At 41.8% G+C, this 27325-nt stretch overlaps 5 protein-coding genes across 6 annotated transcripts in view; all 5 read right to left on the bottom strand.

Moving 5' to 3' along the window:
* LOC6636626 (LIM domain transcription factor LMO4) overlaps positions 1–678 on the bottom strand; it is a 51838-nt gene extending 51160 nt beyond the window's left edge. The window contains exon 1 of one of the 2 annotated variants that reach the window (XM_015168331.3): positions 520–678. The gene's annotated coding sequence lies outside the window, so the exon portion shown is untranslated. The remainder of the gene's footprint in view (positions 1–519) is intronic. The other variant, XM_002060054.4, reaches the window with a different exon arrangement.
* A 2677-nt stretch (positions 679–3355) lies between these two features.
* On the bottom strand, positions 3356–5095 carry LOC138911577 (uncharacterized). The gene is made up of 3 exons (XM_070210961.1): positions 5070–5095; positions 4151–4889; positions 3356–3394 (listed from the first exon to the last, which is right to left on the bottom strand). Exons 1-3 carry the CDS (start codon positions 5093–5095, stop codon positions 3356–3358), a joined length of 804 nt encoding a protein of 267 aa, XP_070067062.1.
* A 2185-nt stretch (positions 5096–7280) lies between these two features.
* LOC6636627 (TATA-box-binding protein) lies at positions 7281–8507 on the bottom strand. The gene has a single exon (XM_002060055.4). The coding sequence runs from the start codon at positions 8472–8474 to the stop codon at positions 7416–7418; it is 1059 nt and encodes a 352-aa protein (XP_002060091.1). The 5' UTR covers positions 8475–8507; the 3' UTR covers positions 7281–7415.
* A 4-nt stretch (positions 8508–8511) lies between these two features.
* On the bottom strand, positions 8512–8971 carry LOC138911576 (uncharacterized). The gene is made up of 2 exons (XM_070210960.1): positions 8594–8971; positions 8512–8517 (listed from the first exon to the last, which is right to left on the bottom strand). The coding sequence occupies exons 1-2, from the start codon at positions 8969–8971 to the stop codon at positions 8512–8514; spliced, it is 384 nt and encodes a 127-aa protein (XP_070067061.1).
* A 211-nt stretch (positions 8972–9182) lies between these two features.
* LOC138911575 (uncharacterized) lies at positions 9183–11862 on the bottom strand. The gene is made up of 4 exons (XM_070210959.1): positions 10806–11862; positions 10289–10574; positions 9441–10221; positions 9183–9389 (listed from the first exon to the last, which is right to left on the bottom strand). The coding sequence occupies exons 1-4, from the start codon at positions 11860–11862 to the stop codon at positions 9183–9185; spliced, it is 2331 nt and encodes a 776-aa protein (XP_070067060.1).
* Between the last annotated feature and the right edge of the window lie 15463 nt (positions 11863–27325).

Below are 27325 nucleotides of genomic sequence, written 5' to 3'. Positions count from 1 at the left end.
TTCAATATAACCCATTTTTAATACGTCCATATATCTACATACAAAAATTGTACGTACATAAGTATGATTGAACTCGTCAAATAGCAAAATTTGTTTTAATAAGTAAATTTACCTGTACATATATGTATATAAACTAAACAAAGATATATTGCAAATTTGGAAAAAAGTATATGCACTTAAATGTATGAGAATATAATTTGGATTGTAGAATATTAAAAGCATGTACATGTGTACCCACATACAAAAATGTATATTTGTAAGAGGTGCAACGACATACTTGTTGATGAAACTTTAAAACATATATGTATATATAGAAATAGCAGCAGTTATTTACACGTAGATAAAATATTCATATTTTTTTGTTGAGAGACGCTCAATACATATACAAATTTGCATTATACACGTCAATATTGTTAAGTTACATACACATAAAAAAATGTGCGAACGACGCATGTATATAGAAATTTTCAAGAAAAACGAGGAATAATATTGTAAGAATTTTGGAGCAAGTTAACTTACTTGATAAATGTATTGAAATTATTCGACATTCGAGTTATTTCTTCGGGTTTTCTATAAAATAACAAATGTGTTTTGATAATAAATAGCGCTCGTAATATTAAATACAAATTTACAGTGATGGCAGTAATTAACAATCGATAACATTCTAGGCACTGTAGTTGTTACTTATACCTGTGTTACCCAATTCTTTTCCTATGATCATGATCCAATGTTTTTGTAAAATTCATCAGCATACGTACATACGCTGGGAATTTTCGCTTTCAGACATCTAACTTCAAAAATTAATAAAAACAGAAACAAAACATTAAAGTTTCTATAGGCTGGAAGCAAGCATATACATTTGCTTTGCATATTGGGTTCCGTACTTAATTTATATACATACATATGCATGTACATATGTACATACATACATTGTTTGTTATAATCTTTCGGATTATAAAAGATTATAAAATACTATCAAATGCAGCTCGCTTTACGCGCTCGTTAGCTTTAGCAGTAATAGAAATACTCATAACATACCAAACTAATGGTACCAAAGCTCGAGTAATAAAAGCTAGTCACCAAAGTTAACATGTAGCTTATGGTATATATGTATGTATAGAAGATCTTTCATTTGATTAAAAATTCATCAAGATCGGTTAGGAAACACAAAAGTTATTAAGGGAAACGTGTTTTGGCTGGTCAGCGCAAATTGTAAGAATAATTGCATGCACTACTATTTCAACCCGTTTTTTTTTTACTAAGACTCAATTGTTGGTGTGGCTATTGAGTAGTGGCGGCGGAAAGTAGTGCGGTGTGTTGCAAGATCGAGTCCTATCGATGGAACTATTTCTTTGTTGTTAATTTATTTTTATTACTGCTAAAGCAAACAAGGTCTTACCGCTAGCTGCTTTTGGTGTTGGTAGAAGAGGGTTCATGGGATTTCCTAGTCGCAAGCTCCCGAATTGAACCTCTTACTTGTTTTAAGAAGCCATATTAAAACACATACAAAAGGCAAGCAATCAGCAACAAACGGAAGTTTTTTTTATTTAAATCTTCTTAATCATCCCTTGCTTAATGTTGGTGTGTAAGGACTCTTTTGCTAGGTAGGTATAGCAAAGATTTCTGTTTAGAACCATGAGTTTTTAACCTGACCATAGCTCTGAAGTGCGTAGATTATTATACCCTAGTGGTGATCCTTTGAAATAAAGTAAGCGGGGTCCGACGGTACATGTAGGACGACAAACCCACACATTTGTTATCACCACATCATTCAGCGAGCACCCTAATCCACAGGCGAACCACAGCCGCTAAAAATAGCGGCTTGTCCCTTTCATTGTTGTCCACAATTTTGAACAAGTAGAGGTCCTGTCTTCACAAAATCATTAGGGAATACGCGCCTGCGCTTATAAGAGATTGTAGCCAACCTGAGCTTGATGCGTCATCATTTGATCTGGCATGGAAGCTTTCAAGCAATAACTTGTTTCCCCTCGCAAGAGTCCCCATGCAGGCCGTGTATGATACCAAGTCTTGCAATTAGGACGCTAGCGGCACAGCTGTGATCATTGCTTATAAAGGAACCATGTTTGTCCAAGATGGTTTGGAGCTGTCTTCCGAGCAGGGCAAGTCTTTGAGGATAAAAGCATACTGGATATGCTCAAATGCCAGAGCCTTCACTGTGATACTGGCTGCTGGAAAGTGCACGCTCAAAGGTAGTCATGCCGCAAGTTATGTTTATGGACTAATTACTTAGTTCGATCCTTTTGGGCACTAATTTATTTTCTTAATTTGGACATTCATTCATCGCTATATATAACACTGTTTATGATGACTGACTGACTGATTGGTCATCAACGCACAGCCTAAACCGTAAGAGCTACGAAAATATTCAGTGTAGTTTCCTTATGTGATGAAGGTGCACGTTAAGAGAGGGATTCGATAAATTCCACCCGCAACTATGGAAAAATCGCAAACAACTTTTGTATGAAACTTTTTTGTTTACGATCCGATCGGCCGCAAACTCAATTTCAAAGTTATTTGTTCAAATTCATGTGAAGTGTGTTTCACACTATATTCCTTTCTGGTGGAAACGGTGATCAAAGAATTGAAGGATGACGTTTCGCTGTCAAATTCATTTTTAAGGATCTATATGAAAATCATTTGAGACGTGTTACAGATTTTTCGCGGAATTAAAGCATCCTCGGTAGAAATGCGATTCTAAAATTATTTTGGTGCAGTTTTAAGTTTTGTCCGATTTACCTCAAACTTATTTTCAAAGCTCTACATAAGAACTTATTGAATACGTGATTCAGCAGTTTGGGTAATTCAACCAACAAAAGTGGTTAATTAGCTTTGGTATGAAAGTTTTTTGTTAACCATCGGATGGGCTTCGAACTCATTTTTAAAGATCTTTGCTCAAATTCATTTGATGGGTATTTCGCACTTTTTGGAAATCTATCCCTTCTTGGTGGAAATGGGTGTCAAAGATTTGGTGGGTAGTTAGAGTACATAATTTTCTAATAAAACCACCGACAAATGGAGGTGTTTTATTTGCCAGTCCGGCATGCTGAGCCCCTTTTCATAGCTAATTTTGTCATTGACGCTATTAGAGCCTACAGTAAGAAAGAGGGCGATAGTAGAAAAAATAGTGTTCTTTATTTAAAAATAATCGTAATTTACTATATTCATTAAGAAAATACAATAAATATTCAAAGAGAAAAAAAGAAGTTATTAATAAAGTAAAGGAATTTGAACGAGATATGTAGAATGTTAGGTAGATAGGATAGGGAGATCTTAATGGGAAATCGCAGACCCGGTGGGGGAAAATTTACATCCTGTACGATAAGCTATGCCCCTGCTAATAGCTGGAAATGGTCAGTGACTTTCCGAAGGTATTCTGAAAGCAACGATTTTATTAGTAGAGAAAGAAAACGAAAAGCGTAGTCTGTTGTGCACGTAGATAGGTATAAGAGCGATAATTTCTGGTTGGTCTAGCCGGAACAGAGAATTAAAGAGGCAATAGCAGGAAAGGAGAATTTATGCCGCCAACATTCAACGTATGTAGGAAGACAACACCGAAAATTGTCCTGCGGTGGGTCAACGACGGTCTTTGGGTCAAGACGGGGTGTCGGAAAATTTCACTCGCAAGTGTGGAAAAATCGTGAAAAACGTTTATATAAAACTTTGTTATATATCATACGATCGGCGTCAAACTCATTTTAAAAAATGTATGTCCCAATTCATTTGAGTGGTATTTAGCACTGTTTGTGTCGCGTGCCAAATGAAGGTGGAGTTGCAATTTGAACACTGCAAGTTTACGCCTGGCCCCCGGCCATGTTACTCCGATGTTACTAGAGACAGCGTAATGCAAAACGTTCTAGTGCAAGTGTTTTATTCTAAACGGATTACATAGGTTAAAACTTAGATATATATTCCCTCGGAATCTTACCGCAGTCTTTCCTCCTACGGCCTTCGAACTCACGACAATAATGAGCTTAACATTTAAGTAATGGCGGCAACAAGCCAAATACAGTGTGCCCGTACATTCGGAGGGCAAATATACATACTTTCAGAATATACTTAATACTAAACAATCGATAAATTAATTCGTCCCGCAACATCCCCACCCCCGTGAAGGCCCTGCTTCACTCACATCCAGTATGGCTAGTTTAGCCACGGGACGAGTCATCAGTCGCACTCGGTTGTTGTCCGCCACGCGGATGCTGGCGCGTCGAGGCACTCCATCTGGTCCAGGGTAGAGCTCCTCCACTATGCCCCTTCGCCACTCTCTGCGTGGCACGGCCGGGTCGCATATAAACACCATATCACCATGGCGTATCGGCTCAACGCGCGCACACCATTTCACGCGTCGCACAAGTGTAGGCAGGTACTCTAAGACCCACCGCTTCCAAAAACGGTCTCGTAACAGCCGCGCCATGCGCCACTGCTTCCTCGTGACGCATCTCTCGTTCGGCTGCTCGTGGATAGCGGGCGTGTCAGGCAGATTGGCCACTCCTTTGAGTAGATCGTTCGGTGTTAGGGGGGCTTCTTGGTCCACAGACACCGGCAAGTGGGTAAGCGGGCGAGAATTCACAACGTTCTCGGCCTCAATCAGGAAACTCTCCAGTACGTGTTGCTTTGGTGCCACTTCCTTTACTGTGTGGCGTAGCACTCTCTTGACACACTGCACCATCCTTTCCCAGGCTCCCCCTTCAGCTGGGTTCGCTGGGCAGTTGAAGATCCATTCAATGCCTCTAGAAGATAACTCACCCTGAATCTTCTCCGGCTCGAATACGTCTATTAGCCTTTTGGCTTCTCTGTTGGCCCCAACAAAGTTCTTTCCGTTGTCACTGCGCAACCTCAGTACAGGTCCGCGACGGCAAGGAAAGTTCCTGATTACGATTATACAGGAATCAGTTGACAGGTCATGTGCCAGCTCCAAATGTATGGCCCTTGTCGTCAGACACGTAAACAAGGCGACCTATCTCTTTTCCTTTCGACGTCCGATCGTCACAAGGAGTGGTCCAAAATAGTCCAGACCCGTAAACTTAAATGGCCATCCATTGGCTTACAGTCTGTCTTCTGGCAAAGGACCCATTATAGGTGGCGCTGGCTGCGCTCTATGTAGTTTGCACACACTACATCCAGATATTACTGTACGCAACAGTCGACGCAGCTTTGTTATCCAAAATCTGGTCCTGATGTCACCTATCGTTGCATCCACGTTTTGATGCTTCATTTTCACATGGTAGTGATACACAATCAGTTCCGTCAGTGCGTGCCGGTGTGACAATATTATTGGCCTTCTCGCACTATGCGCTATACACAGTGCGGCATCGATCCTGCCATACGCACGCAAGACTCCATTGTCATCCAAGTATGGCGCCAGCCCTCTTATGTCGCTTCGATGACCGACTGATTCTTCATTGTATGAGGCTCGAACCTCGTCAGGGAACGCTTCGCATTGCGCTCGCCGTATCAGTAAGTTCTCAGCGTTCTCACACTCCGTCGCGGTGAGGCCGAATCTCTCAAGCTCAGTCCTCTGTCCACGGCTCCAGCGCGTAAACCTTAAAACCCAAGCCGTCGTCCTCACCAGCCGACTGTAGCTAGAGAATCTCTGAAATGAAATGAAAAAGCTATTTGCTGCAACTAAGGCAAATTCACTCGGCATCTCTTCTTCATCTTCGTAGGATGAGTGTTCTGTGCCCGGTTCGGACTGCGGCCAGCTGCTTTCTGGCTGCCGCAAAAATGTTGGCCCGTCTAACCATCGTGACCGTTGGCTGAGGTCTACGTGGCAATGCGGCCTCGTTGCGTCGTCTGCTGCATTTTCAGCAGTAGGTACCCATCTCCATTGGGAAACCTTTGTTGACTCCAAAATTTCTCCCACTCGATTTCCGACGAACTGCTTATATCGACGGTGGGTGCTGCCTATCCAACGCAGCACAGTTTTGGAGTCAGTCCATAGTATAGCGTCGCTGATCGCTATACTGTGCTCCTTTTTTTTTATTTATTTATTAATGGTCGACAAAACGAGTGTCTTCCTCATTATTCAAAAGGTTGTACAATATAAGTATATTCTAAAAGCCTAGTTAAAGGATACAATTTTCTAAATAGCATCACCGACCGATGGAGGTGTTTTATTTGCCAGTCCGGCCAGCTGTGCCCCTTTTCACAGCTAATTTTGTCAGTGACGCTATTAGAGCCTACATCTAAGCAGAAGGTTGTAAGTAGGAAAAAAGTGATCTCAAGTGAAATTAAAAATAATCTTAATTTGCTAAATTAATAAAGAAAATACAATAAATAGGAAAAAGAAAGTAAGAAAATTGTTAATAAAGTAAAGCAATGTAAGTTAGATAAAGAGTGTTAAGTGGATAGGACAAAGAGAAAAGTATTGGGAAATCACCGACACGGTGGGGGAAAATTTTTCAGCCTGTCCGGCTAGCTATGCCCCTGCTCATAGCTGGGAATGGTCAGCGACTTCCCGAAGGTATCCTGAAAGCAACGATTTTATTAGGGGTAGAGACAGTTCGGTAGAGAAAACGTGATGCAAACTATTATAATTTTTACATAGCACGCGAAAAGAATTGTGCATAGCGTAATCAGTTGTGCACGTAGATAGTAATAAGGGGCGATAATTTCTGGTTGGTCTAGCCGGAACAGAGAATTGAAGACGCCCTAGCAGAAAAGGAGAATCAATGTCGCCAATAATCAACTTATGTAGAAGGACAACACCGAGAATTGTCCTACGGTTGATTAACGACGGAAGGTTGAGAAGAAGCAGTCTGCTGGAGTAGGACGGCAACCGAAGATTAGGGTCCCAATTTAAACCTCGTAAGGCAAAAAGCAGAAATTGCTTCTGAACAGATTCAATACGATCCTGGCTGTTGATATACTGTGGAGACCAGATGCAAGAGCAGTATTCAAGGATAGGGCGAACAAGAGAGATGTACAGAAGTTTTGTTATAAAAGGATCGTTAAACTCTTTAGACCATCGTTTAATGAATCCAAGTACACCTTTTGCCTCATTAACAATGGTATCTATATGAAGATTGAAACAGAGTTTAGAATCAAAAATAACGCCTAGATCCTTAACTGTTAGTATACGTTGCAAAGGGATATTGTCGATTGTATAACTAACAAGATAAGGTGTAGTACGATTAAAAGTCATAAACATACACTTTGAACAATTTAGATGCAATTGATTGGCCGAACACCAAAGTTGCATAGCGTTCAAATCGTCTTGTAGACGAGAATGATGTAGGTTTTTTTTTTTTTTTTTTTTTTTTTTTTACAAACTAAATACAGTTTTATTTGGCGCTCACACAGAGACATCTTAACTTAATACAAATTACAATTAGTCAACTTTAAGAGTTAATACCCTAGAAAACTACATGTGCTTAGCGATGATGAAGTAGGCCTTATGATTGCTTCTTGAACTTTTTCAAAATTGGAAATATCTTGTCGAAGGCATCGTATATCTCCTGTCGCACTTTGGCGCCCGTCAGCACTACCTTACCTGAGACGAAGATGAGAAGCACAATGCGTGGTCGCACCATGCGATAGATAAGACCCGGAAACAGTTCCGGCTCATAGCTGCTGAAGTTGCAATGCGTCAGGACTAGACCCTCGAGGCGTATGGGGAATTTGACATCGCATGAGCCGACCATATTTTGTATCTTAAAGTCAAGGAATTTGGCCGGAAAGCCCAACTTCTGTATGATGCGCGCATACTTTCGAGCTGCCAGCCTAGAGTCATCTTCACTCTTGGCCCCGGTGCAGACCATTTTTCCAGAACTGAAGATCAATGCGGTGGTACGTGGCTCACGAATACGCATAATCACGGCCGCGAATCGCTTGGGATTATATTCGGCGTTGCGCGCATGTAGAGCAATTTTCTTTAAATCCAATTTACAGCACAAGTTGACGGTGGACACAATATTTTGCAGTTGTGGCACAATGCCCGGATCCGCCGAGCCGGGCGTGGCAGGCGTCATCGGTGTAGATGGACCCATGGTCTGATGTATGTTGCTGAGGGATGCATCCCCGGTGGAGCTGCGCTCCGTCATTGGCATCATGTGCGACATCATGCTCTGCGGCGTCTGTGGCTGCATCAGAGATTGGGGAGTGGTGCCGCCCGTGTTGCTGCTCTGGTTCTGCTGCTGCTGCTGCTGCTGCTGGTACGAGGCAGACGGCTGATAGCTTTGCATTTGTTTGTGGGCCAAGGGTATTGACGGCTCATGGCCAAACAAGCCGCTGCCACCGCTTCCATCGGCAGCACTTACTCCATTGTTGCCGTCGGGCTGCTGTTGCTGCTGCACTGTTGTGGCAGCTGTTGGCGTTGGATCCAGTGCGGCTGGGTGATAGACCTGATGTGGTAATGCTTCAATTTGTTGATCGGCGTCGAGGCTGTGGTGTATCGGCGTTGGTGCATGCCCAATGCTGGGTATGGAAAAGTTCGGGCTCATAATGTCATCCATTGTGACGTTGTTTTATTTTTGACAGTGTCCATCAGCCTCACGGCTGCTTGCAATTCCAGTCGTGGAATTGACATCGTCTTCATTGGGGCACACTTCGTCCTGGCACATACGAAGCATACTCGCACGTCGTTGTTGTCGTAGGTGACCCTCAAGTAAGTCACGGCTGCGAATGCTGACTGGCTAGCATCGACAAAAACGTGCAGCTGTATTGCCCGCACAGGTGTTGGGCCGAAGTAATGGCGCGAGCTCCGAAATCCTTCCACGTTGTTCATATCCTGAAACCATTTGCTAAAGGCCCGGGCGATCTCATCTGGTAATGGTTCATCCCATTGCACATTTCGTCGCCAAATCTCACGCATTAGTAACTTTCCAGTTATCATGAGGCAGCTAAGAAATCCCAGAGGATCGAATGTTGACATGATCAAGCTCAAGAATTCCCTCTTCGTAGGAATTCGCTCCAAATTTAGCACACATCGGGGTACTTTGTGGTACTTCATGTTGAATTTGAAATCGTCCGTGGCTGGTTGCCAACACATGCCTAGAATCTTTTCTTCAGCTTCGCCCCATCCGATGCTCCTCGCAGTCCCATGTTGGCCCAGCGCGTCAGCTACAGTTGGCGAACTGGAAGTAAACTGGCACAATTCGAATCCAGCATTTGCATGTATTTCTCTTATTCTTGTCGATATGGTGATGGCTTCACCTTCACTATCAAAAGTCGTCCACATAGAGGCATTCAAGAATAGCTTTAACCGCGCGAGGGTCTGAATCCTGAAACTGCAGGGCATTCAAGGTCTTCACATAGTGTGCGGCGCTTGGCGAACATGCTGCTCCAAACGTCATTACCCTCATCTCATAAACATCAGGCTCCCGGCGATCATCGCCGTTTCGCCACAGGAATCGCTGGGCGCATCTGTCCTGCGGTCAAATCAACACTTGATGGAACATCTCTCGAATGTCTCCACAAACGCCAACGGCACCTTCCCGAAAATGGAAGAGAACAGCCGGCAGCGACTTATAGTGCTGCGGCCCCTTGGATAATGCCGAATTCAATGAAATATCACCAACCTTTGCTGCCGCGTCGAACACCAGTCTTATCTTACCGGGCTTATTTGGAATTTCAACTCCAAAGTGCGGAAGATACCAAAGTTTGTCGCTGTTGGCTAAAGCGACCTCATGCTGCTTCAATCGTCGAGCATATCCTTTGTGAACATAATCGTCCATAATTTTCATATAGGCTTGTTTAAACTGATCGTTCCGCTTCATCTTTCTCTCAATGTTGACCAATCTTTTGTATGCCATATCATAGCTTCGTGGCAATTCAACATTATCACGGTTCCATAATAAACCCGTCTGGTAACGTTCTCCTATTTTCACCGTGGTGTCTTCGAGTATCCTCTGTGCTCGTGCATCGTCGCTGGCTGCGACTGGTGGCGTAAGCTTCACCCCGAAGTTTTCGATATCAAAATAGTCGTTTACCATCTTTTGGATTGCATCCTCCTGCGACACTGCTAGGAGGCATGACTTTGATGACGTTGCCGTCGGTTGATCTCTTGCCGGCCCAAAAACCACCCATCCAAGTTCGGTGGCTGCGGCATATGGTCCCTGTGGTGCAAACCTTTTTGTTTGCATTGGCAGTCCAAGATGCGCATGGTCAAGTCCAATCAGAAGTTTTGGTACCGCCCCGCGATACGGTTTCATTGGAAGACGTGCACCGTTGCCCCACATTTGGACGTCACGTTGATGCAGGCTTTGCATTGGTAAGCTGAGGTTGGACACGGCGTACACATTTCGCAACACATGCTCTTCCACCAAACCACTGTATATTTAGTTGCCTGCGTTCCCCTTTGATATCTAGATCGCGCAGTAGTTCGTCGTCGATCATCGTTACAGACGAGCCCTCGTCGAGGAGCGCGTACGTATCGATCCGCTTATTGGCCCCGTGCAATGTCACTAGCAATATGCGGAATAGTAGGCGTTCTCCATCCGAATCGACACAACTTAAGTTCCTTTGTTGCGTCGATTGAGCATCCGCTGGCTGCGGTGCCCTTGTGTGAGGATCCGCTGGCTGCGGCATCCGTCCAGTATTCATCACTCTATCACCTGCTGGTTGCGGTGCATTGTGACTCATAGCATCATGATAATGTAAGAGTCGATGATGTCTCTTCCGGCATCCATTAACTTGGCATTCGTTGGCCCTATTGCAGACTCTTGCCATGTGGCCAACTCGTAAACACGAAAAACAAAGCCGGTGCCTTTTTACGACTGTCCACCTCTTTAACGGAGAGGCTAAGTTAAACTCGTTGCAGTCCCTGACTGCGTGTTGTCCATTACAGATTGGACACTGTTTGGTGCGACCTCGGTGACGCCCTTCATTATTCTGGTCAATGCTGGCATGCAGCACTCTACGTCTTTGCTCCTTACTATCGACGTCCACAATCGTACATACCACATTGGCGTAGTCCATTAACCACGCGCTAAAATGTACGACCGTCGGGAAAGGCCTAATCGTAGCTGCATGTCTGGCCCATTCCACCCTCTTGCTTGGTGGTAATTTAGCGACCAAATCCTCCATCAGTGTAGGATTCGCTAAATGCTGTTCCCCGTTGGCCGATTGTAGAAAGGCGGCAAGGTTACTTACGCGTGTAGCATATGGCACGATTTTAGCTATGCTGTGCTCCTGAATTGGCTGCACCTCTCGAATACTAATTAGCTGGCTGCGTATTAGCTGTTCTGGGCGGCCGTATCTAAAACGTAATTGTTCAATTACGTTGTTCACATTCCTGGGATGTATGAGCAACGACTTCACAGTGTCACGTGCCTCGCCTTTGAGTGCCTTCAACAATCGCTGGTTATTCTCCAGATTTGTACAGTTGTACGCCAAAGTTGTTTCCGTAAACGCGCAGAAGAATATAGGCCAATCCTCAGGTTGACCTCCAAACTCGGGTAGATCTGGTAATTTGCGTGGCAGGCATACATCGTTCCTGGGAGTCGTCCATGCGAAGTTCCCAGTTGCCTGCGTTGGCTCCAAAATTATCGTTTGTTGGTTCTCCTGTGCCGGAGTGTAGCTGAGCGTTGGCTGTGCAATGCCTGCAAAGCAATATGGCGTCGAGTGGCTTGACGTTGTAGAGTAGTTATCCAAACCTGTAGCCCGCTCTACCGTTTGCAACTGTGTTCCCAAATTTCCACTCAATGACGTAGGCAGTGCCTCACTCAAAGATGGCGATCTGCTCAAAATGGTAGTTCCACTCAAAATTGCAGTTTCACTCAAACTTACTTTTGAATTTGGGACTACACTCATAGTTGCAGTTTCACTCAAACTTCCACTCGACGATGGCTCTCCGCTCTCCGCTCCGATCAAAGATGGCGGCAGGTTAGCTGTACCACTCATGCCAGCACTACTCAACTTAACGGGATCAGTAACTGTACTCACATGTGCTTGACCAGTTTTTGACCTCTGCAACTCGTGCTCTAGCACAGCGACTCCCTTTATCAAATCTATGACTTGCGTACTTGAGAGAGGCTCGTGCACTCACTCCCGCGGCCACAGTGCCGGCAGGTTGAACACTTGTGCCCACATCCACGGTGCTGGGGCTTTGTGGTGCGCTAACAGCGGGAACTTGCATTTGTGATACAGTGCTCCCCATTCTACTTGTCCGCTTTGTCTGCGTCCCACTCGCCGTGGTAGCTATCTCCTGGCCATCGTTTAAGCGTGGGCTTTTCCTGGGTGACCGTTGTGTCATCCTACTCAGCTCGGAGATGGTTTCTGCTATATTTTACGCTGGCTGCGTACTAATGGTGACTCTATAACTGGGTGGAGGCCCTGCCTGTGCTGTGTCTATGTACACACACTGTAACACCAATGTTACACCACGTCTTGTCTTCAGCGCAAGTCGCCCTTGCAGTTTCTTACAATAAGAACTGCGAATAAAAGATCATGTCGCGTGCCAAATGAAGGTGGAGTTGCAATTTGAACACTGCAAGTTTACGCCTGGCCCCCGGCCATGTTACTCCGATGTTACTAGAGACAGCGTAATGCAAAACGTGCTAGTGCAAGTGTTTTATTCTAAACGGATTACATAGGTTAGAACTTAGATATATATTCCCTCGGAATCTTACCGCAGTCTTTCCTCCTACGGCCTTCGAACTCACGACAATAATGAGCTTAACATTTAAGTAATGGCGGCAACAAGCCAAATACAGTGTGCCCGTACATTCGGAGGGCAAATATACATACTTTCAGAATATACTTAATATTAAACAATCGATAAATTAATTCGTCCCGCAACAGTTTGTTTAAGTGATCCCTCCTTAGTGGAAATGGGGGCCAAATATACCGAGAGTGACGCTTCGCTCTTAAATTCGAAATCATGTGACGTGTTTCACATTTTTCGCATGATCAAAGCATTCTCCGTGGAAATAGTTGTATTTAAGTTCTTTGTTTACCGCCCAATCAGTCTCAAAATTATTTTCAAAGCTTTTTGAGAACATTTACTTTAGACGTGCCGCGGGAAAGGTTGGCTTGTATACGCCAGTAATGTATATGGAATATTATGCTGTATAAAATATATTTTAAATATTTATATTCTTTGTTTGCCCCAGATCAATTGAAAATAGTTAAAAAGGATAGGAAAACCTCACCGTTTTTCAGTCACGTCTGTCTATCCGTTTGTCTATGAATGTGTCACTCTCAAAAACTATAAGATGTACGAGTACGATTTATATCATCCATAAATTATCCCGTTACCCCGCAATCAATAAACATCGTCATCTCACTCATTAATGATTGAGTTAATGACCATAAATACATATGTATTTTCAAATCAAATCAACATAATGAGTATTTAACTTTTTCTTTCTATTTTTTTCTCGAAGCCATGGAAAGTCTCTAGAAATTATTCTATGGTATGCGCAGATCAGGCTTGCTTTATATTATTGATGGTTTGTTTCGGTTTGCCTGCTTGTGTTGTAGGTAGAGGAAGGTACCTCCTAGGCATACACTTACGACCACAGCACTCCTACTTGTTATACCCGGAACCATTTGAAAATGGGTAAAACGGGTATGATGTATTTGTGAAAACGTATTTAACAGGCAAATGGAGGTAATTTTGTTCCCAAGTCTGTCCGTAAGGAAGGATCTCAGAACCTATAACAGCTAGAGAAATTAGCTGTAGGTCCTCCGAGTCCATGCGCAGATTGAGTTTGTTTCCGATAATCGATAACTTACTCCGTTTCCAAACAATCGCTAAAAATCGATCTCTAAATTCAGTTTATTGAGCAAATTGGGTAAATAATAGGAGCTAGAGTCACCAAACTTATCAAGTATCTTTCATTTTATACCTATCACTACCTATCAGTTACCACCAAAAAGCTATAATTCAAGTTAATAACCCAACATGTATTACCCACGAATTAATCTACTATTGTAATTCATTTGTCATTTCGATAATATACGAATCTATTATAGTACATTAAGATGTACTCCTAAACTTTCATGAGTGTACAGACAATTGCTGTTGGGTAGAGGCGGCGACAAGAAGTGGAAAGAAGATGTGGCTGTTGAATAGAGGCGGCAGCAAGTAATGCGGTTAGTTGGAGACCGACCCCTGCCAAGGGTTCTTTTTTTTTAATTTATATTTATTACTACTAAAGCAAAACAACGCGTAGGGCGAGCTGCATTTCGTGTTGGAATAAGAGGCTTAAGAGTATCCCCAAGTCGGGAGTTCCCGACTAAAAACTCTTACTTGTTTTTAAGTTATTCTTATACAGCGACTTCAAGTTGTTTTACTAACCGCTGAACTCGACCTTCTGATCCCTACTAAGCGAACGACTTTGACATAAGTAGTAACAATGTTTGTTATCTAAAATGGTATTTACATTGAGGGGTATTTACAATGGTGGGATACATGTCCTTAAACTGGTGGGTGATTAGATAATTCACTTGGTATGTTGGTTGCATGGGTAAAGTCTTTAGAGGCCCCTCTCCGTAAATTAGTAACTAGCACCTTAGCTACCGCGTTCGAATGCTGCAGCAGCTGATAAGCGGCGGCTTCATTTTTATGAGCAGCGTTTATGTTGAAATTGTCAGCTTGCCTTGTAGTCGAGCTCTTTCCTTTTCAAGAATTTTGAGATGAGCCAAATGAGGCTGCGGTCCATGTGAACTCAAAGATCGCAGATTTTCTTCGTACTGTTCTTTTTACTTGAACGCCTCAAGAATATGGTTGACTATCGGTAGATCTGCTTTGGGCAGTCGGGATCTATATCCAAACTGGAACCAGACACATGACCTCGTTGAGCTTTATAAGTCTGCATAGTAGGAGACGCTCAAAGGCTTTGGAAAGCGTAGGCACTAGGCTTTTTTGTTGTGATGTTTGATGTTTTGGGGTGCGTACTGCCCACGACGTTATGAAGGACGGCACATCATGGATTAGCTCCAGCTGCTCCAGAGAAAGATTGGTGATGCTGGATAGTCGTCGTTATTATCATTTGTTTTTTGCCAAATTATTACTTGCACTTAATTTCTAAAATCACCATTTTGTTGTTGACTAAGATGTTAGTACTGTCACGGGCAGTGACTGGCATGCCAGCACTGGTTCGATTTCGGGATGCACAAAAAACCGATCTCCACGGAAGCTTAGGCAAAGGGAGCTTTAAGGAAAATGTGTTTGCATCAAAAGCTATGGTAAGAAAGACCCTTTGAAGCTTTAATTTTATCACTAGCTCCTTGTGTCTCAGTTTTTAAACTCTTCTAAAGACATTTGAATTGGTTATTTACGAGCATCACAGATCCTTAACCTAGTCGTGTAATAAACCTGATATTATAAGGAGTATTTCCCTTACGCGTTTTTGCATCTAGTTACTTCTTTATCACGTAGTTAAACGACATTTATTATTAAAATAAGATAGTTTACTTACATTTGTCAACTGATTATTAGAATGTCGCTAACATTTTTCTGCTCGTTGTCTTCTTTTTGGCTCTTTGTGTCTTACCAAATTTTCTGTAATTGTAGGCTCTCTAGCGTGTAGGATAGAATTATATTGTTCAGTTTTTGATTGCGTTTGATTGCCTTAATCAGGCGAATGCTATTTTTGTAGAAATGCAAAATCAATATATTTAGAGTTTCGCGCGAATCTCGATGCAATGAAGTGCATCCCAGTTCCTGCCCAACCGAACGAGTGGCACAGTTGTGCAAAGTACGACACGAGTCGCGAAGGAGAAAACGAATACAATCTAGTTTTGTATGCTTAGACTATCTATTTGATAAATAGTTGACAATAGAAGACTTTGTGGCGATCTGGCAACACAGAAATTGATACATTTTTAAGTTTTTGTCTTTGATAAGTTTGGTTACACTATTTTGTTATTTCACCATATTACGAAAACTATGTACACTTTCTTCTAGCACGAGCTCTCTAACCATCTAACCATCTAATAAATATAGCTACTATTGCTAACATTTAAATATTATTATTACTTGTGTTAAGGGATGTACAATTTGACGTTTAAGTTCCATGTAACCAAAATGGTGACCCCCGATAATAACCAAAGTGTGGCTCGAAGCTAAGCCAAACTTTGTGCACAGCTCAAATTGCAATCATAACCAAAAGGAATACTCAACGACCATTCTGAAGTTTTCGCCAACTCAATTTGGAATTTGAGGCTAAGGGACACACTCATTTAACTTTGCTGCGACATACTCACACAAACATAGACTTCTTGCGCAGTTCCACAAAATACATGACGCTTAAAATAAAAAATGGAGGACGAAAATAATGCTAACGCTCACATTGAGAACAACAATGCAGGAGTTGCAGACAAATGCACAAACATTGAAATGTTTTTCACAAAGCTAGAAAGTTGGTTTCTGTTATAAGGCATAGGCTTACGAAAGGAACACGAGTAGTACGCAGCCGTCATCACATATGCGGATCCCAAATACTTAGATCAAGTTCACGATCTTGTTCATAATGACCTTCCCACAAATCCATCACTACACTCAAACAGGTCATTCTTGCAAAGTTCGCTGAGTCAGAGATGATACGCCTCGACAAACTTGCCACTGGCATTCAACTCGGTGATGGACGCCCAAGCCATCTCCTCAGCCAACTACAGCAAACCAATGCTACTAACGACGAATCAGTTGTACGCCGTTACTGGATTAAACGCCTACCTCCTACAGCGCGCGCCGACAACGCAGGCATTCATGAGACTTCCCCAAATACAACATTAACGCAACTTGCAACAGCCGCAGACGCCGTAATGGATACATTCAGTTATACTGCATGTGATTACGTCACTGTGCTTTCACGTAACAACACAGCAACTGAGCATCTAATTGACACCCGCATCACTAAGATAGAACAGGACATAATATTTCAAAAGATCAATGCAAAACTTGGTCAGCTGCTCGATGTCGCAATCGATCACAAAGCAGCCGCAGCAATACACCGATCGTACAGGGCGATTCAAATCAAAATTGCTGTTATCATAACAAGTATGCCTACAGTGCAGTTTTAATCAAACCAACAATTCACAAAACTAGCAAACACCGTCGAAGAAAATCAAATTGACAGCTTCGAATGCTAATCTGTTCATGCCATAAACATATTTTTTAACGATCAATAAACGATCACAGTATAACAACCTCTAATCGACTATTTATTCCAGATTCAAGGTCTGGTAAAAAGTTCCTTATCGACACTGGCGCACATGTTTCAGTCATATCTTCTGCAGCCATAAACCGACGTTTCTTAGCCAGCGATGAAAATCCCCCTTTTAATACATATGGTTCAATTCCCCTCACTCTCGATCTTGGGTTACGTCCTCCATACACATGGAATTTTATCATTGTTGACACAAAATTTCCAATCATTGGTTCAGAGTTTCTACAGCACTATATCCTTATTGTCAATATCAATGATGGTAAATTAATCAACGCTCAAGCTTTGATAACACGTCAAGGTGTCTGCAGCCTTCGATCATCAACAACATTGAACACGTTTAATGCATATTCTGAATTCGCCCGACTGCTGGAGGAATTCAAGGACATCACACAACTCAATGCCTTAGCACCGAAGAACACAACATCTAGTGTAGGCCCACCAATACTCGCAAGACCTCGTCGACTCACGCCAGTCAAATTCAAGGCTCCCAATATGGAACTCGAGTTCTTGCTTAAAATAGGTGTGTGCCGACCATCAAAAAGTGCATTAGCGTCGCCGTTACATATGGTCCGCAAGCCAACAGGTGAATGGCGACCATGTGGTGATTACCGCGCCCTTAACGCACAAACTGCAAAGACTGCAGTAACCACACCATTTAGATTATTTGAGTTGACATTTGGATAGTGCAACGCTGCACAAACCTTCCAAAGGTACATGCATTCCGCACTGAGGGATTTCGATTTTGTTTACGTCTATATTGACGATATCGCCGATGCATCAGACAATATGAATCAACACTAAATCCTCCTTCGGCAAGTGCTTGAACGACCTCGACGTTTTCATCTTAAAATCAACTCTGCAAATGTTGTTTCGATCAAACATCAATCGAGTTTCTTGGTCATTTGATCGATCATAGTGGCATCAAACCATTACCAGACAAAGTCAAAACCATCATCGAGTTTCCCTTGCCAAAAGTCGCAAAAGAACTGAAACGTTTTTTTTGGCTATGATTAACTTTTATCGAAAATTCCTGCCAAAAGCAATCATTCATCAATCAACACTAGTAAAATTAATACCGGTTAACAAAAAAAAACGACTCAACTCCAATAACTTGGACAGGTGACACGCTAAAACATTTTGAGGAATGCAAGCGTTCCCTAGCTGCAGCAACACTTTCGGTACATCCTGCTCCAGATGCCCAGGGTTCACTCAGCACGGACGCAAGCGATACAGCCGTTGGCGCTGTATTGCACCAGATTGTTAACCACGAACTTCAGGCAATGGGATTTATTAGCGATTTATTAAAGCTTCTCCACGTCGGCTTCGACAGCTAGATTTTGTCGGGCAATTCACGACATATATTCTGTACATAGCAGGTGTCGATAACATTACTGCTGATACACTCTCTTGCATCGAAACTATTGAAGCCAACAACATCGACTACAATAAGATTGGTGCTTCACAAGCAAATTGTCCAGAGTTGAAAAAGCTACTTAATGACAACAGAACTTCACTTCAAATCAAATCTATTAACTTACCGCAATCAGGTACTCCAATCTTATGCGATTTTTCTACTTCCACAGTGCGGCCATTCATACCAGTACCACATCGAAAAAATATTATCAGCAAGATACATGGCATTGCCCATGGAGGAGTTGGATCAACAATTAAACTCAACAAACAGCGCTTTGTGTGGCCTACTATGCATAGGGATTTCTCGCTTTGGAGTTCCAGCACGCATTACCACGGACCAAGCCAGACAATTTGAATCCAGGTTATTTAGCGAGCTTTCGCGCCTCCTCGGTATTGACCATATACCAACAACCACCTACCATCCACAGGCAAACGGACGATGGCACCGCACGATTAAGGCAGTTATACAGGATCGGCTGGCCATCCAAATTGGCACTGATTCTCCTCGGCCTACGCTCAGCATATAAGCCCGACATCCAAACAACAGCAGCACAGCTTGTTTACGGTACAACTCTTCGTCTTTTTGGAGAATTTTTCAGCAACTCCGGTCAATTTCAACCACACACTGATTTCGCCAAGGATCTAGCTTCCATCCACGACTCATCAAAGCCTTTCATCTTCAAGCAATTAGCACCAACCGAGAAGCAAAATCGCCATTAGATCAACAACAAGACGCATCCAAGGATACTCCCAACACACCTATACTGCTCCAATAATCCACAAGGCTTCGCCGTACAATTAGACTCCCCGCTCGTTTCACAACTTGAATTCTAGAAGGGGGTACTGTGGCGATCTGGCAACACAGGAATTGATACATTTGTGATACATTTTTTTTGTCTTTGATAAGTTTGGTTATTTATTGTTTGTTATTTCACCATATTACGAGAAGTATGTACACTTTCTTCTAGCTCGAGCTCTCTAACCATCAACATCTACGTATCTTAGTATTCACTTTTTTGGTGTCTAATAAATAAAGCTGCTATGGGAAAAATCGAAATATTATTATCACTTCTGTTAATGGATGTAGAATTTGACATTTAAGTTCCATTCATATAACCAAAACCTTATACGAGGAAGAGAAGACTCCGAGCAGAATATTGTGGAATGCCTGCTCCTTCGAGCAGATAAATGCTTTTATTGTTGAAATGTATAAAAGTTGTACAAGACCTTTAAATTTATCTAAATTAACTCCATTCTATACGCAAAATCGATATCATAAGAGTTTCGCGCGAATCTCGATGTAATGTAGTGCATACCAGCTCCTCCCCAACCGACCGAGTGGCACAGTTGTGTAATGTACGACACGAGTCGCGAAGTACAAAATGAATACAATCTTGTTTTATATACTTAGACTATATACTTGCTAAACAGTAGACAATAGAAGACTTTATACAAGGAAGGGAAGACTCCGAGCAGAATATTGTGTAATGCTTGTTACAATCATTTCAGAAAACTCTAAATGGTTCACGTTAATAGCTTATGAATATGATTAAGAAAGATTACTCATCGGAAGTCTACTGGAGTATAACAGTAACTGCCCACAATTTCAACAACGAAGGGCAAACAACTAGAATTGTTGCTGTACAGATTCAATTCTGTTTTGATGAATAGAGTATTGTGCTAACCAGATAAGGTTAGCTCTAGTATAGATCGTCAAGTTCCTTTGACCTGCGCTTTATGAAACCCAACGAATTCTGGCCTTATTGACCACAGTCTAAACATGAGAGTAAAATTTGGGTTTATAATCAGTAATGACACCTAAATCATTAACATTATTACTGATACTGTTGACACGCTCGAGCGGTAAGCTATAAAAGGTGTAAGAAACTATTTGATGAGGGTTACATTAGAAACTCATTACCTTGCAGATAAAGAATCTTAAATTTAAGAGGCCAAAACGACTATCTTGAGATAAAGCGGAAGTCACCTGAATACATTTGGAAAAAGGATTTATAAAAAGAACCTTTTATGTTTTGATGCTCAAATAATCTGTGATCTAGTTCAAAAGATTGATTGGGAAGCCAAAAAAGTAAGAAGTGATTAAAATAGTCAAAGGCTTACTGAAATAGTTATAGATTATGTCGACTGCATTCTTTTCTTTAAACCATTAATTACTAGTAAAGTAAATTCAAGCAGGTTTTTGGGGATGGTGGAATAATAGAGCTACATAAATGTTGTGGCTAAGATGTTGTGATTGTTCAAAAGCTTAAGGTATAGCCGATAACTTGGTAATACTTCTATATTTTTCCACATTTGACCTAATCCCTATCTTTTGGAAAGGGATAATGTATGATTTTTTCCAAACGGTCGAAAATGATGAGGGGCTTACAGACAATTCAAAAAGTTTTAGGCTAGATTTACATTGGTGGTAACACTATTAGGGCCTAGTAAGTATCCCCGTTTGTTAGTGTTAAGGTCGCTAAATTTTCGGTAATAATGATATTTAAGATTCAGTTTGACCTCTGTAGCTGATAAGGATATACCTAGAGGTGGTGTTGGCAGTTTGAAAAAAGTTTGTGAACAGATTGGCAATGCCTGGATTACTTCGTACTCTAATCTGCAAACTAAACTGAAGATGATAAAATATATGTTTACGTTTCAAATTGACAAAGTTTAACAAGTAAGAGGTTCTAGTCGGGAGCTCCCGGGAACCCTTACATGCTGTCTCTATTCAACAGCCACACCATATGACATAAAAAAAAAACTTTCCCCGTTAGGGCTGGATCGCAGCACTTGCTATGCCACTACTCAGCAACCCACCAGTAATTAAGTACTTATGATAAAAAAAGAACTAAAATAGGATTACAGAAAAAAGTCGCACTTACCATGCTGTTAGCATGCGAAGCATACAGAAAATCTTAAAGATGCTACCCTCTTCAATTGCGCAGTGGCATATAACTTTGATTTTTTTTCTGTCCCGATCTTTATAAGATCTTAAGATCTTATTATACCACAGAATATTTGTGTATTTTGAAAAAGTCAATTGCATTTAAATTGTGACTTAAATTGGCTGGCAATAAGAGTTGGGTTATTAACTTGATTTATAGCTGTGGGGAAGGTGGCGATAGGTATAAATTAAAAGATACTTTATTCTAGAAGCAACATATCATGTTTGGTAACTCGAGCTCTTACTATTCACCCAATTTACTCAATAAACAGGATGTCGATATTGATTTTTATCGATCGCTTGGAAACTGAGTAAGTTATCGATTATCGGAAACAAATTCGATCTGCGCAGGCACTAGAAGCACCTACATCTAAAATTTCAAGTCTCTAGCTCTTATAGGTTTTGAGATGCTTGCGTTCATACATACGGACGGACGGGCAGACGGACGGACAGACAGACAGACAGACGGACATGGCTAGATCGACTCGGCTATTGATGCTGATCAAGAATATGTATGTTTTATGGGGTCGGAGATGCTTCTTTCTGCCTGTTACATACATTTACATTTTGCACAAATATAATATAACCTTTTTACCCATTTTCAATGGTTTCAGGGTATAAAAATGGCTTGGGATTATGTGCAAAACGAAGGCGACCATGGCGAAGGTAATCCTAATAGCAGATGGAATTTTGGGTAGAATATTTTTATCGGGCGATTTCATTGCGGAGGAAATTAAGTGATTTCCTAAATTCTTAAACTCTAGGAAAACCTCGACTGCCTATCCGATCTCGCTGGGTGATGAAGAAGGACTAGTTTAGTGTTTTCCTTACTATACGCTCTTTGATTATAAGCTCTGTTTAAGTTTTTTATCTCTACCTATCCTGAAACACTGCTCATGCTTCTCCGCAGTATAAAAAGCCTGAGGACCGACGGCCGTTGTGGGTTATTGGGTTAGTGCTAAAAAATATTGCTCTTGGGCGGAGAGAGACTGTCCGAGCAATAGGATTATAGTGACAAGAGATTAGTTATCAGAATAAGAATAAATAGTTATGAAAGCGTCACTCTCAGAAACTATAAGATGTACGAGTACGATTTAAATCATCCATAAATTTTCACGTTTCCACGTAATCAATTAACATCGACGTCTCATTTCATTTTTAATTATTGTTTTAATGACCATAAATATATATGTATTTTCAAATCAAATCAATATAATGAGTATTTAAGTGAAATATCGTTTTGATTTTTTCTTTCGGTTTGCACAGCAAGCCTCGATTGTCGTTGCAGTTACCAAAATATAATATTTTGAAGAGTACGTCTGTTCACTATGACTGGCACTTTAAGAATGAATATTCATCGTCGTCTTGCACACTATACATGCTCTTGTCATTTTACATTCTTCTCTGACTTTTAGTACTGTTATTGATCAGTTAAAACTAAATACCAAACTAAACGTTACACAACACACTCGGGCCGTGCTCGGCAGGAACTAACTTCTTTGTTTCACAAAAGGCTTTTGGTAGCAACCGTAATACAAATGGCATAGTAATATTGAATAACAGTACTTTCTCTCATATTCTGTGTTTATTGCTTACACTCTTCATTGTGCTCATGGAAAGCTCAACATAGCCGTTTTCTCGACTGGCGCCCGTAGCAATCGGGTGTAAACCTATCTTCTGTGAAGAACAAAATTTCCCAAACCTGGTGCTGGCAAAACATGTTCCCTGATAAGCTATGATGCGTGCCGGTATTCCGAATAGTGCAGCAGTTTCATTGACTGCCTTAATGCAGTTTTCCGTATCACTTCTTAAGTAGTGACAGCTCTGAAACTCTTTTATTTATTTATTTTAATTTTAGTTTATTATCGTGCTTAAGAAAAGAAGAAAAACTTTAAAGCCAAAACGAAAAAAATGTGAACAAGTAACATTGATCGACACCGAGGTCGGGCGAACCCCTGCCGATTTCTATAGTGTTGCCTATGCTCCCAGGTCTTAGACCGCAACAAGTTCAGAAATGTGGTATGCCGTATGACGTCCTTTTGATGTTGGAGGACCACAAAAGATCGTATGCCTAGGGCGATGAATGACAGGGCTGTTGACTGACGGACGTTTTTTTTAAGGAGGGGATTTTTCAAAATTTTATTGTCACCGCGCTATAAATCAAGGAATTCTTAATAAAGCTGGGAGCCCTCATAAATCGCGCCAAGTATGATCCGACGTAGAAATAACACCAGATATACAAGAACGTCTAGCGTAGCCAAAACTTGTCAACCTTGTCCTAAATAATTTTGATAGCTGCAGAAAACAGGACTATCATAGGAGAGAATGCTGAACACTCAGGAAACAACATAGTGACAGACCCTGGGAGGTCGGTATGCGTGGATATCTTTGACTGTTCTTGTCTCTGCTCAGTGTGCAGTATGCGGGAGCCGGGGCAGTAGTAGCCAGGTGGTCGGAGGCGGTAAACTTGCAATGGCAGCGTCCAGGTTAGAACCGAATCGACGCCGACACGACTCGTTAATAGAGATTCCATTGAAGGTGTTCCGTGACCGAACGGTCGTCTAGTGAAGATTAGGGACGGAAGATGCCTGCAAACATCCACACCGTGGCAACTTGCAGCCTTCTGAGAGAAGACTCGCGGGAGAGCGCAGGATGTGCAGACGTGCATTCGTTTGCAAACAGGTCCACGCTCTACTAGACCACATCATACTGAGCATGGATTTCCTTTGTGCAATGGATACCAGATGCATTGCGGCAACGACTAACCAGTCCTTGAAATGACCCATGGAAGAGGCAGAGTAGTGGCTCTCAACATGGAGCTGAGGGAGTTCCTGGAATCGGAATTGGCACCCTTCTTGGGTCTGCAGGCGGGGCATATGATCCGGCTAAAGAAGATTAGCCTCTGAAGCAGAGGTATTATCCAAAAAACCTCCTAAGAGGGGAGTGGTTCCAACCACGTGGGACACCAGTCCTCGTCTGCCGTATTGCTGTGGACGGGACGGATCCTACGGTGGTGACCCTGCTCTGAAGGTAGCTCAAAGAGACTCCACAACAGCGACGATCTACAGGGGCCTCGCCTCTAATACTGCATCGCGGGTTTGGGGCTGTTCCTTCAGGGCCCACCCCTTGCCAAGGGTAACGTGACCGTAATGTCGACGCAGTAGAGTAGGGGGTGTGAGTCGACCACCCATGGTGGATGGCCGCCTCATTGACGGTCGGAGCAAACGTGCGACGCTGATCAGCTGTTAAAAGCTGGCTTCGAGGCACAACTTCTCTTCGTCGGCGAAGAGCGCAAGCTTCGTGGCGAAGTTGCCAAACCTGCCAGCGATGTTGAGCGCTCGACGTGAGTACCTTGCCGACACTGAAAAAATAGCTATCAAATGGAGAAGACATCTTTAATCGAATGATTTAAGGGGCGCTAGGGCTCAGTTAACAAGGAATAACAGTGTCGCTAATAAATGCACTAGTTTTTCAATTAACTAACTCTTCTTATTTCGCTTCCCTTAACTATAACTCTTTGGCAAAGGGAACTCTTCGCCGTCTATTGACCTAATTGAACATGGCTTCGACTAATTCTGGGGAATATGCGGAAACATCGAGGGCCATCTTGGACTGCTCTAAGATATGCATACACGTATAGTATACATTTGTATCGACATCCATGATAGCCACAGTGCATGTGTCCGAGGTGTCGAGGGTAATTACGAGCAGTTTTTAGGTACGCGTGATGTAACACCCTCTTTGTATATGTGCGTAGTGGTTTTGGAATATTCCTTCCCCCACCCTAGGCCTAACGTCAGAGCAAATGCATATTCCAACGTAGAATGTCACCGTTGCTGAGCTGGTAAAGTATGAAGCAAGGGCGTCTCTGCTTTGATGGATGACTTTTGCTCGTTCAGCCGGTGCCAACATGGAAGACTGAGTTTTGGCTACGACTTCAAGCAATTGGCTCATATCATTGTCGCGATAAACGATCTTGGTGTAATTTACAATGTAAAACTCTGCAACAGGTACCTTTTGCGGCATCGTCAACGCCTATTTAATGATGATTTTTGATGATGATCACTCCGTCTTCGACAGTCGCAAAATGGCTGGGCTAAGCTTGGCAGTGGGGTACTATTTCTGCATATAAGCCACGAGAATAGATGAAAAGTATTCTACGACTCAATGAATTAAACAATTGATTTGATTTTATTTCTTACAATCTTGGTCTTGTATGGCTAAAATGGGAATCTTATATCTAGTGCACTTCAGTCATGGAGGATCGTTATCCTGATCACTCACATGTCATGCACACTTTTTTACATTTGTGTTCCTATCTTATAACTCAAGCCGGTCTAAGGACTATTAAATAGTTAAACATTTTGTTGTGATATTTGTTAAAATCATCTGACGATATAGCCATATCATTGCTTCGTGATATACATTTCGTTTATTTATGTTCATGCTTGAAAAACAGGTGTTACGTGTCGGTAGTTCGCAAAACATTGAATAGGTGGTTGGGTCGCAATATGTGACTGCTAGGCTTTGTTTCCATTGCATTCCGTTGTTATTCAACAGTGTATGGTGCTATCGATGCTTATACCTATTGCATTTAATTACAGCATTTGAGCATTTGAATAGGTCAGTGAAGCGAGTCGACAAGGCTGACGTGAAAATGAACAAAGTGCTGCAACAGGTCACTAAAACCCGTTGTTCATAGCTTTATATTTAAAAATTAATTGAACAAATTACAAAAAACAAGCAACATTGAAAATTATATTATTAAAAAACAGTCAAATTAAGAACCAACAAAAAAAAGACAAATCAGAAAGGATTAAAATATTAATATACCTTTAACATGTACCCCACCAGTCATAACGTATAATACATAAACAACATAAACAACAACTAATCTATTGGAAACAAGTTAAAAAAAATGTCCCTCGACACATCATGTTCCCACCAACCTTCGAATCAAATCCGAATTCGCTTAAAGGGATATAGATGGTTAAGAACAGAGGTCAACTGCTCATAGAAGCAATTAGAAACAAGACTGATCTGTTACAACAGAATTATCGACAACAAAATTATCACGAGCGTGAAACAAACATAGCTCATCGATCCGTAACTCCTTAATTTAAGTACCAACGTAATCGGAGATGAATTGGGCTTCATTAACCCTTTCTCGAAGATATCAAAAGCCATATACGTATTTGGGATATCGCCGAGAAGACCACAGCCCATTTCACCCACGTCACGATACATTTAAGAATATTCACTGGACTTATAGCTCGTTCTAGATCAAAAGAAGGACAGTCTTCACCAGCAACTTTTATACATAGGTTTAGCCCATGCCAATGGTATGGCTTTCCTTTCGATCCGGGGTAGAGTTGGCGTCATCGCCGATGAAAAAAGTGTTGCTTATGAAAAAAAACTAACATAGCAGTAGAGAAAATAATACAATCGCAATTGCAATGCTTCAGATAGAACCCAAATTAGACGGGCATAAATGTGTGTGTGCTTATGAATACACAAATTCGCGCAATTTGAGCTAGCTGCTGAAAAGACGTGGCCAGCAAAAATACGTTTTCGTTAATAACTCTTGTATTTCTTAACCAATTCTGATGAATTTTTCAATTTTTCTCAGTAGAATTTTTTGCATTAAAGTTGTGGGATAAATTGCTGGATAGTTCCAATTGCTTGATATATTTTATTTAAAGCTATGTTGTGTAGGCGGTTGGTGCGATAGTTCTAAAATTTAAGATGTATATATGCTATTCAAGAATCTACTTGTCAAACTTCGTCTCTAGCTTTTATAGGCGAAACATTTTCTGGCAGACAATAGCAC

The sequence above is a fragment of the Drosophila virilis genome, unplaced genomic scaffold, assembly GCF_030788295.1.
Source record: "Drosophila virilis strain 15010-1051.87 unplaced genomic scaffold, Dvir_AGI_RSII-ME tig00001625, whole genome shotgun sequence".
Classification (NCBI taxonomy): domain Eukaryota; kingdom Metazoa; phylum Arthropoda; class Insecta; order Diptera; family Drosophilidae; genus Drosophila; species Drosophila virilis.
This window is presented reverse-complemented; position numbering and strand designations above follow the sequence as displayed.

What these genes read in the sequence shown, in the direction of transcription:
- LOC138911577 (XM_070210961.1), bottom strand. Translation starts at nt 5,095, where the DNA reads ATGGGTCCTTTGCCAGAAGACAGACT. An exon ending in CCTTTGCCAGAAGACAGACT is followed by an intron (nt 4,890 to 5,069) that starts GTAAGCCAATGG and finishes AATCGTAATCAG; the next exon opens with GAACTTTCCTTGCCGTCGCG. An exon ending in CTAAACTAGCCATACTGGAT is followed by an intron (nt 3,395 to 4,150) that starts GTGAGTGAAGCA and finishes CGTTGCTTTCAG; the next exon opens with AATACCTTCGGAAAGTCACT.
- LOC6636627 (XM_002060055.4), bottom strand. Translation starts at nt 8,474, where the DNA reads ATGGATGACATTATGAGCCCGAACTTTTCCATACCCAGCATTGGGCAT.
- LOC138911576 (XM_070210960.1), bottom strand. Translation starts at nt 8,971, where the DNA reads ATGAAGTACCACAAAGTACCCCGATGTGTGCTAAATTTGGAGCGAATT.
- LOC138911575 (XM_070210959.1), bottom strand. Translation starts at nt 11,862, where the DNA reads ATGAGTGGTACAGCTAACCTGCCGCCATCTTTGATCGGAGCGGAGAGC. An exon ending in CACCAAACAGTGTCCAATCT is followed by an intron (nt 10,575 to 10,805) that starts GTAATGGACAAC and finishes CGCAACCAGCAG; the next exon opens with GTGATAGAGTGATGAATACT. An exon ending in AGGCAACTAAATATACAGTG is followed by an intron (nt 10,222 to 10,288) that starts GTTTGGTGGAAG and finishes ACCAATGCAAAG; the next exon opens with CCTGCATCAACGTGACGTCC.